The sequence below is a fragment of the Polyodon spathula genome, chromosome 3 (genome assembly GCF_017654505.1).
Source record: "Polyodon spathula isolate WHYD16114869_AA chromosome 3, ASM1765450v1, whole genome shotgun sequence".
NCBI classification, from domain to species: domain Eukaryota; kingdom Metazoa; phylum Chordata; class Actinopteri; order Acipenseriformes; family Polyodontidae; genus Polyodon; species Polyodon spathula.
The window spans coordinates 89272573-89283664 of record NC_054536.1 but is presented as its reverse complement, the minus strand read 5'-3'; the positions used below and the strand labels follow the sequence as shown (position 1 = coordinate 89283664).

At 39.6% G+C, this 11092-nt stretch overlaps 1 protein-coding gene across 2 annotated transcripts; it reads left to right on the top strand.

Moving 5' to 3' along the window:
• The first annotated feature begins 336 nt into the window (after window positions 1–336).
• On the top strand, window positions 337–3733 carry LOC121313600 (transcription factor Sp8). Of its 2 annotated transcripts, none has more exons than XM_041246299.1 (2): window positions 337–438; window positions 1036–3733. In XM_041246299.1, exons 1-2 carry the CDS (start codon window positions 418–420, stop codon window positions 2401–2403), a joined length of 1389 nt encoding a protein of 462 aa, XP_041102233.1. In that variant the 5' UTR covers window positions 337–417; the 3' UTR covers window positions 2404–3733. The 2 variants fall into 2 exon arrangements, with proteins under 2 accessions (XP_041102233.1, XP_041102235.1); XM_041246301.1 differs by lacking the exon at window positions 337–438 and adding an exon at window positions 445–728.
• Window positions 3734–11092: the final 7359 nt, after the last annotated feature.

The window sequence follows — 11092 nt, the reverse complement described above, 5'->3', positions numbered from 1 at the left end:
AATACATACCAAGAAAATAAAGGCTATTATCTCTCAGTAAAAGTAATCGAAAATTACTTGTAGCTACTCCTTGTCGGGAGAAAGGCAAAAGGCAGCTTGAAAAAGAAAAATGTATTGTATCCACCAAGCTCCCTAAACTTTGCCTCACTACTCGTTTTTTTTTTTTTTTTTTTTTTTTTGGGGGGGGGGGGTCTTTTTTCTGAAGCAGTCTATTGATGACCTCACTCTAGAATGTGGCTGAGTGGCAAAACAGCATTTCTGATTGGCCGCCCGTGTCCCAACGGTACTTCAAAGCCTGAGAGGAGCTACAATTGTGGTGGAATGGGCGGAACAGATCATTGTATTGCACACCTCTAAAAAAACACTGCTCTGATTTATAAATATAAAAAGATCCTCTGAGGAGGGCACTTTTTTGTGATGGCAACTTCACTTCTAGGGGTGAGTCTAAGGATTTTCTTGCTTGTTAATTAGTTATTTTATTGTCCATTGGAGGGATTAAAATAACCCCGGTCAGAGAAGGGAAGTCAGTCTCTTGATTATGTTTTAAGCAAGTGGGTCCAAAAAGAAAGGGGTCGTTTTACTTCTAGGATAGCAACGACTTTAAGTGAATGTTATACCAACTGCCTACAGCCGGACCCGAGACCTGTTACATGTCAAGAGAAAACTTCATTGTGAAATCTTAAGTTTCCGTCTTATTTTTGTTTTCCTATATTCTTCGCGTTTTACAGGTATGTTAACTCAGTTCAATTTAAAGCAATAGTAAGTAGCGTTTTTTTAAGTAATCATAAAAATAACCAAAACACTTTTTAAATTAATATTATTATTAAGCTTGGTTCTTACAAGCTGACTTTCTGTTTGCATTTGGTTGTGCGTTAAAGTCTATTAAATGGGTGACAGCATTCAGGCTGTAGTATCTGCATGCTATTTTTGAATGCTGTCGCTCAATCGGATTTTCTGTTGACTACTGTTAAAAAATACCACGAAAATTATAATTTATAATAACAGAATATATGTTTTCTTTTTTGTATTTACCAGGAAGAGCCGAGGTTAGGATCGACTCCATTAGCCATGTTAGCAGCAACCTGTAACAAGATCGGCAGTCCAAGCCCTTCGCCATCCTCTATTTCGGATAGTTCCTCATTTGGGAAAGGATTTCATCCCTGGAAAAGATCTACCGCAAGCAGTTGCAATTTGGGCTCCAGTCTCTCTAGTTTTGGGGTCTCTGCAGCGCCTCGGAACGGAGCCGGTCTGTCTGACTCATTCGGATCAAACAGCACCTCAGGATCTAGTGCCTTTTCCTTGACTTCAAGCAATTCGTCCAACTCTCCCTTTGCTAACGAGTACTCTGTTTTTCAGGCTTCTGTTTCAAACAGTTCGCAAGAGCCTAGCCACCAGCCTGTTTTTATTTCCAAGGTCCATACTTCAGTAGACAGCTTGCAAGGTATATATCCCAGGATGAGCGTGGCGCACCCGTACGATTCCTGGTTCAAATCCTCCCACCCGGGCATACCTTCTGGAGACGTTGGTGCCACGGGCGCTTCTGCCTGGTGGGATGTGGGCGCAGGATGGATTGATGTGCAAAACCCCAACGGGGCAACACTGCAGAGTTCCTTGCACTCCGGTGGACTCCAGACTTCCCTCCACTCTCCGTTGGGAAGCTACAACTCAGATTATTCTGGCTTGAGTCACTCTGCTTTCAGCACCAGCGCTTCTCCTCATCTCCTAACTACCGGTCAGCACCTGATGGACGGATTTAAACCCGTTTTGCCAACTGCTTACCCAGACTCTAGCCCCTCGCCGTTAGTAGGTGCGGGGTGCACCATGTTGGCGGGAGGTCCCACCTCTGCTCTGGCTGGATCTCCGCGATCCTCAGCCCGCCGTTACTCAGGCAGAGCCACCTGTGATTGCCCGAACTGTCAAGAGGCAGAGAGACTGGGGCCAGCCGGGGCGAGCCTCCGAAGGAAAGGCCTGCACAGCTGTCATATTCCCGGCTGCGGTAAGGTATACGGCAAAACATCCCATCTCAAAGCGCACTTGAGATGGCATACAGGGGAAAGACCTTTCGTCTGCAACTGGCTCTTTTGCGGAAAGCGATTCACGAGATCTGACGAGCTCCAGCGACACCTGCGCACCCACACCGGAGAGAAGAGGTTTGCCTGTCCAGTCTGCAACAAACGATTCATGCGAAGCGACCACCTAAGCAAACATGTCAAAACCCATAGCGCCGGAGGAGGGGGGTCTGTCGGGTCAGGCTCCGGGGGCAGCGGGGGGAAAAAGGGAAGTGATACTGACAGCGAGCATAGTACCCCAGGCAGCCCACGCTGCCATTCACCAGACATGATACAGACCCCAGATTCGGTCCAGGCATCAGGAATGAACGGCCACAATAACTCCATTGAATAAATGGGGGGAGACTAAATGAAAAATACTTGAATGACCCTTGTATAAAAGATGTACATCTAAGTTGAAAAGTAAGAGTTGTATTCACGGACAGACTGAGGGATTTGATGAGAAAAAAATGCCACTAGGTTGTAATTTAGTCCCAGAAATGTGGTAATAATAATAATAATAATAATAATAATAATAATAATAATAATAATAATAATAATAATAATAATAATAATAATGCAACAGTTTGAAGGACGCTTTAGCTAAATAACATGGTGGTAGGTAAAGAATATAAAATAAAAATAAATGTTATAGTTTATATGGGTTAGAATTCCACGTTTATACGCTGCTTTATAACCTAAAAGAACATGTGCTTAGATTAAAAAATAGAAAAAAATCATACCGTGGGAAAAGATACCTGTTGATTAAGTATGACAATGGCATGGTCTTGCTAAACTTATTTTTTAAAACATAGTATAACCATTTATTTAAAAAGTAAACAAAATGACCGCTTATTAAGCTTTTGATTTCATCATGTTTTCTTTTGTATAACATTAACCCGAGGAGAGGGACTTTCTTACACTGTGCAACATTTTTCACTTATATACGATACAGAATGCGTTTACTGATTTGTCTTTGTCTACCGTTCATTTCATAGCATAACAAGTAGTGTATTTGTTTACTAAAGAGCCTATGTGTCATTTTTTGCTCATGTATTTTCCATACTTTGGGTATACGCGTTTGGTTAATTACAACATATTAAGCAAGGATAAGTTTCTGCACTAAGAATGTAAAAGTGGAAACTGTTCTAGAATAGTACATTATTAAACAGCGGCATTGTAAAGGTGTGACATGTATGTGTCCAGGAGGCGATTTTTGTATTTTCTTGTAAATTGCGTCTAGTTGATATTTGAAAATATATTGGGTATTTTTTGTGTGTGTGTGTCAATAACAGAAATTGACAAACAAAGTTATTGTTACAATCCTAGTTAACTATAATTTGGACTTGAATCTAGATGTGCATATCAAGACGCACGTTGAGGATTTATTTCTTGATTATAAGTATAGAACATACAGAAATGTAATAAGCAGACATAATTGGTAAATGTTGAATGGCATTTTTATTTAATTGAGCACGTGTCTACTTATTAAATATGCGGGCAGTCCAGATATAGTTTGAGATTTCTCTCATATTTCATAATAATCGTGCTTTTAATATCAAGCTCTGATAATAAAGTCAAATTGAATCTAAACAAACAGTCTCGGGTTATTTTCCTTCATTTCTGAATATTTGTAAATTAAAGACCAAACGTGTGTAACAATTGCAATAATTTAACTATTATGATAATGCCAATATATTTAGTTTATGAATAGGAACGATGTTTCTTCTTCTTCTTCTTCTTCTTCTTCTTCTTCTTCTTCTTCTTCTTCTTCTTCTTCTTCTAAGAATTATCATTATTACATCTTCTGTATTATTTTGTATAAACAAGTGGTATGTGGTATTTTTTGACGGACTTTATTCAGTATATCTGTATTCATTTTCGTAGATTTAGCTCCAAAAAATAAAACGAAAACAAGTCATGTTGTGAGTTGTGAATTATCAGCGTTAAAGCACACATTTCATTCAGTAAGATACAGGTCGAGATAATCGATTATGTGTTCGCTATTTATTTGATATATTACTGTCTAAATTAACCAAACCAATCTGTATGCAATCCGTAGTGATTCGATAGCTCAACTGGCTTTGATTGTTTTTAAGGCCGGTTGCTAGTTTGAAAAGGTTTATCCAAGTCGAAGTAAAATTTCAAGGCATGGATTTTTTATTTTATTTTTAATTAATTAATTAATTAATTAATTAATTAAAAAAAAAAAAAAAAAAACATTGGTAGGAAAGTTATTTATATATCTTTAGTGGTGATCGTAAAAAAAATAATAGTACAAATGCGACCGGTAATCAGCTGGCCATTTATGTACTTTTACCGGGCCGCTTCCGAAACAATTATCAGTAGCAAATGGAACTGGCTTACAAAGCGAATTTAATAAAAGGTTCCGAATTAGATAGCTGTGTGTAGTCAAAATTGACTAGTTCGTAAATTAAACTACACCACGTAAAACTCATTTCACCATTGCAGACACTGAGAGAGATTTCTGTAACTGAAACTTTGTCAAAGAATGCGATCAAGTTTGTTTTAAGACTGCATATGCCCAATGTTACATGTGTACCTGCAAAATGGTATACATTCTACTGAGTACACAAATGTAAGCAGCGATTAGCTATTGATTCTTCTTCTTCTTCTTCTTCTTCTTCTTCTTCTTCTTCTTCTTCTTCTTTAGTATTGTATGATAATATATTTTTTCTTCTTTATCGTATTACGGAGAGGTAGTGTTTGTATTCACCTCTAAGTTCAATGCTTTAACGTATCAAACTTACTTTAAACAAATTAAGTAAAAATATATTGCTATTGAGTTATTGAGACTCCAATGGCACATTTATTATATACAGGGGAAGTTTGAAGAATTAGTTACATGAGAAAACATTCCGTAACATTTATTAGACGGCGTTTTTTAATTCGTTTGAACTTGTTTAAAAATTATTAGCCAATTAAATCATAGCAACACATGAACAGTACAGCTACCTATACTTTCTGTAACCAGTGGTTATTGTGAACCATTGCATTTCCTAACCCTATTTTATCCTACGTGAATAACATTGAAACAGAATCGAGGAAGCAAACTTCCCAGTGACCACACATTTGCCACTACAGTGGCCCAGCAGTTTAATAGTCAATGTAATTTATGTACAGGTTGTTGAAGCACTGCATTTCCATACAGGTGACATCCTCGAATGGATAAAGGCTGTTGCGGGTTCAGGAATACGGCGTTTACTTTGTTTCAACGGCCTGTATGTCAAATCAACAAATAAGTTTCCCTTAACTGTTAAGATAGTTTCAACCAAACGGAATCAGAAAACAGGAAAGCGTTCAGGTTATACTGTATGACTGTTTGTGTTTTAAAATTAATTTAATATGTTTTTTTTTATTTGTGGCAAAATTGTATGATTAGATTTTTTTTTTTTTTTTCTAAATGTAATTTTGTAATTGAAAACAACCTCAACAATATAATAATACTTAAAGGAACATTCTTCTTCTTCTTCTTCTTCTTCTTTTCTTTCTTATTCTTCTTTTATTTCTTCTTTCAGGCAGAATCTTTTCTTCTCTTTTCAAGCTCGGACGATTGTTCTTCTTCATCGGTAAAAATAAGCAATTCGTCGTCTTTCTAAGACTTTGTCTTTAAATTCTTTTCTTTTCTTACGGCTTATTGTCTTTTCTTCTCGATAACACACTGAGCTGATTTCCTTTCGGCAGAGGAGGGATTCTTTACGACGCAGAACGGAGACGAGTAAGAGAGAAGGAAGACGAGCAGGTTTCTTTCTTCAGTTTGAGTGGGCTGTGTGGGGGGGTGAAAAAAAAAGAAAAAAAAAAAAGTTTCTTCTTTCTTCTTTCTTCTTTCTTCTTTCTTCAATAATATAATAGGTAATAATTTTTTTTTTTTTTTTTCTTCTTTCCACATTTTTTTTTTTTTTTTTTTTTTTTCTGCTGTTTTTTCTTCTTCCTTGGCCCTTTTTTTCTTATAGAGTTATTTCCTCATCTTTCCTAATTTAATTCTTCCTGGTAATACTTCAATAGTGGAGTCGTAGACGATTTGGACATGCTTAGAAGTGTTTCTATAAAAATTTTGCGCTCATAAAAAGTATAAAAATAGTGTTATAGAGATATTCTGTTTGAAAATAAATAAATAAATAAATAAATAAATAATATAAATAAAAAACATTATATATATATCTATAAACCTACTGTTTATATAATATATATATATTTATAATATATATAGATATATATATCTTATATATATATATATATATATATATATATCTAAGAAAACAAACAAACAACAAAAAAAAGAGCATGGATTAGACGGATCTGGGACACTATATTCCTAAGTTTGATAGCAAAATCGTCGGCAACAAATTCTCTTTAATGCATTTTGTATTTCAACCTCAACCAGGTTGTAACGAGGCATTCCTATGCGCGTTGATATGGTTGAAACGACGGCATTATAGCATTATCGTGGCGGTTGAATATACAATAGAAATAGTAACGTATACCGTAACGATGAACTTTTGTTTGGTATGCAAGAATTGATACGCAAATCTCTATGTATAATCGACCATATATACGGTTAAACGCTCAATAGGGGGAAATAACCTTGAACACTCCTCTCTGTCCAAAGCGTGCACGCTTATCAGCTAATCCCGTTTGCTTTATGCTGTACATATAAGTTAAGGGTGTATCGAAAATGAAACTACACCCTCATTCTAAGAAAAACCAAAACAAACAAACAAAAAACTCGTATATTAGTGGATGATTAATATCAGATAAATCGACCTAGTAGGACATGCTGGCGTGGATCTCGGACTAAGCGGGCGCAAACATTATAATGTAATGTAAGGATTTTCCCTTGCACTTATAGGCAATTGCTAACCCTTCAAAAACTTTACACATCTTCTTACAAGGTGCAAACCATTGTAGAAGCAAGTCATTAATAGCTGTATAAAAGCACAAACTGCAGAGACCTCTCACTGGCTTCAGGATAGCTACTGTGGACATGGAGGATTAGAGGGTGAGCGAACTAGGAATGCGTCGGTGTAACCCTAGCTCTGGCGCATAACTCTTAGACATGCATTGCTCTCTTGACTCTGTAATTTATATTTTCCCAGTTGCACTGCTTCATTTGCGAACCCTTGACGAAACTGGCTTCGCGGATAGTTAGCACGTGTCAAACCTGGGTGAGAGAGGAATAAGTCGGAATATCGGCTGTAAAGGCAACACTGCGATGGCGATCTCACTGGCTTCAGAGATAGCAACTGTTGTGGATAGCTCCATGTGCAACTATTCTTTGGGCGCAGGAGGTAGACAACAGAGCTGGCATGGACACCTATGCCTAGCGTCCATCTTGAGAATGCGTGATAAACCCTGCACGACTAGTGACTGACAGTGTCCTTGTTCCTCCTACAGGTTATCCTTGTCCTCATAGCTGAACTGTGGGACTACCTAGACCCCAGCGTCAATCTAGAGACAGCTATCCCTGCACATGTGAAAGTGTTGTGTTCTCTGCACTACACCTTTGGTTCCATTCAGACTACAGGTAGTATTGGAGGGGTAGCCCAATCCGTGCTATCCCTCTATAGGCACATTTCTGGATGTCCTGCTAAAAAGGTCAGGACAATTCATATAATTTAGTAAGGATACTAGCATAACTGATGTTGACTGAGGCTTTTCCAAACAACTTTATTTCATGCTGAGTGACCTCAGCTGTAAGGACTCTCAGCTCCTTCTCAAAAAACTTTTCTTTTCCGTGCGCCAAAATGACTTTGTTGCCCTTCCTCTGAAATTTATCTTTTTTTTTGCTTTGTATTTTTATGCTCCACAAAGGTCATACAGCGACTATTGCTCTCTGTACTCCTAACCCTGGAAATGCGACCGCTAAATAAACCGATGCGCTCATTGAGACCCTTATCATAGTTGCGGATCATTATTTGTGCGTGTTGAGTAATCTGCAATCCTCTTACACTTTGGGCGCACTGAAAAATAAGTGCCTAGCCGCAATGCAATTTTAATTCTGCATCTGTAATTGTTTGCACTGCCCCCCCCCCCCCCCCCCCCCCAATATCCATATTAGATCTGCAAAACTTTACCTTACTGCAGGTAAACAGATAAGCAGTGCCCACGCATGTTATTGTCCAGTAACAGTTAAGTTATTTACATTTGTTATTGTATTTTAACTAGTTACAGTCACTCAGCTGTTGTGTGTTTGTTTGGTGTTCATATGCATTGAGTCTAAAAATTTCATCATTGTGTTTCATAGCACCATTATAGATATGGTACAGTAGTGTGTGTGTGTGTGTGTGTGTGTGTGTATATATATATTATATATATATATATATATATATAGTATATTATATGCGATATATATACATATATATAATGCTGACTAATATTTTATTGATTTTAATATTCAAATAAATTATGATTGAAAAAATGTGTTATTTTTATTCAGTTTTTCTTGAATTATTTTGTAACTTTGTGAAACAGAAGGAATCCTATACACAGTATAATTGTATTTCTGCTGCAGTATTTAAATTTTAGAATGGAATAATTTGCGTTTTCGTGTGCAACCCCATATAGTGTAAGTAAGGTCTAGATGAAATGTGGTAAAAAAAAAAAATTACACACCTTCTGAATTTATATAGGCTAGAATAGGACTTTAAGATCATTTTAGAAGTTTACCAAACATTATTTGAAAACCTATCTAGGTTCAAGTCTAATTTCTTTTATATAATCTTAATCCGATTTTAGATAAACATGGTTAGTACCAATATGGAATATATATATATGATAGGCAATATACCCCTTATATGTAGCTTATATATTAACGTTTTGTAACAGTATAATTATAATTACATGATATATGTACTAATTGTGTTGAACCTCGAGAAACTTTTACAGTGGAAAATGCATAATACATGATAGCAACACAACACATGAAACAACAGCAGCAACACAGCAGCCAATAGCAGATATCAAGCCTAAAGAACATGGAAAGCAACAGAGAACAGGTGGGTCTTGAGAGTTGATTTAAACCGAGCGATGGTGGGAATATCACGCACCAAAGCTGGGAGAGAGTTTCAAAGAGTCTGAGCCATGAAGCTTAATGAGCGTTGTCGAAGTATGGTGCACTTTTGCTTGGGGATAACAAACAGGCCAGAGTCAGAGAACGTAGAGTCCAGCGACTGGTATCGCGAGAGGAGAACAAGTCCCACAGCGAGAGAGAAGAGAGAGAGAGAGAGAGAGAGAGAGAGAGAGAGAGAGAGAGAGAGAGAGAGAAAGAGAGAGAGAGAGAGAGCGAGAGAGAGAGAGCACAGAGCCCTACACTACCTCCGACAGCGAGCCACCACCCACCACAACCACGGCTGACTGTGTACAGACGGCTATATACATGCCTATCCAGAGAAAGAGAGGGCGACTTTCTGACCCGACAGAGAGAGAGAGAGAGAGAGAGAGAGAGAGAGCAGTATATTTTCCCAAGAGCTAATCCTATCCTAAAAGAGCTGAAAATAAACGGTGGTTCTAACCGCCTTCAACTTGAAATCTGCCTAGAGTGTCTTTCATTCTACACCCGCTGAGAACCCACATGCACGACTGTTACACTGGTTCAGACCACAACAGCGGGATCAAATGGAAGCACAGGCAGGAACTAGGATTAACCCCCCACCGGGCAGCCGGGAATGGGCGAAATTCTGTATGAACATGGACACAGTAGCAAATGTGGTATGGAAGATGGATGCAGAGAGAACCGTCAATTAGAACCAGGGAATGCCACCCCCACGGCCATGGGGAAATGAGAACGGGCCTGCGTAGAAGGGGGGCTACGGACCCCTCCACCACCAACCCCTGCACCCCAACCCAAACTCGCTACCGCTGGCTGGATTGAAGAGGGCACCTTTTTGTAAACCACCATCAGGATAGAAGGAGTGACTTGCCTGGTCTTGATTGACACCGGATTGTCAATCACTATCTTCCACCCTGGGAGAATAGGGTTACAGAGACAGCCGTCCACCTGCATACAGTTACCGGTAAACTGGCACCCATCAAAGGGAGAGGGTGGCTAACCATAGAACACAGATGCCTCTGCTACTGCCACAAGACCTGGACTGCCGCCGTCCAAGATCCCTGCATCTTGGGGCTGGATTTCCATCAGCTGGCTGGCACAATCTTGGACCTCCAGCATGGACAGATAGGGTGATCTGACTCACCCATCTGGGCTAGATCAGTACCACGAACGCCACCTCCTTCAAATGGCTTCTGCGACGTCAGAAACTGCGAGCAAGAACCACAGCATCTTACGACCCAAGTCAGCGATGAAAGCAGTCTGGTCCTGCAGCTATGAAAGGCTCCAAGCAGAACAGCAGGACCAGCTGTGGATTCTGGTGGCCGAGTTTCCGAATATTTTTGCCACCAGACCCGAGGAGACTGGCTGCACACATATGACACAATACACCATTGTGACAGGAGATGCATTCTGACTGCCATTTGCTCGTCAGGAAGCCGCAGATAAAATCATTGCAAAGATGTGGGATATGGACGTCATTGAGCCCTCCAACAGCCCCTGGGCACCCCCTGTAGTCCTAGTACTAAAGAAGAACAGTGAGTGGTGCTTTTGTGTGGACTGGGCCACCAGGAAGGTCTTCTACCCGCTTCCTCAGATTGACGAGTCGCTAGACCTGATAGCCAGTTCAGCTTGGTTCAGCTCATTGGATCTACGCAGTGGCTACTTGCAGGTGGAGCTCACGTCTGAGGTGTGCCCCAAGACCACCTTCTCCATGGGTTGAGGGCTCTGGCAATTAAAAGTTCTCCCCTTCAGGCAGTGCAACGTGCTGGCTACCTTCGAGTGGCTGATGGGGCTGGTGCTGACTGGGATTCCACCTCAACAACGCCTAGTCTATCTAGATGACCTGCTGGTGCACGCCACCACCTTTGAAGAGGTGCTCACCAAACTATGCACAGTTCTACAGAGGCTGTAAGCCACTGGACTGAAGTTTCATCCTGACAAGTGCCGGCTTATGCAGCGATTGGTTGCCTTCCTG

Excerpts from the sequence above, each read along its gene's own strand:
- LOC121313600 (XM_041246299.1), top strand. The coding sequence starts at position 418 with ATGGCAACTTCACTTCTAGGG. Across the intron at positions 439-1,035 it reads TGGCAACTTCACTTCTAGGG|GAAGAGCCGAGGTTAGGATC; the intron begins GTGAGTCTAAGG and ends TGTATTTACCAG.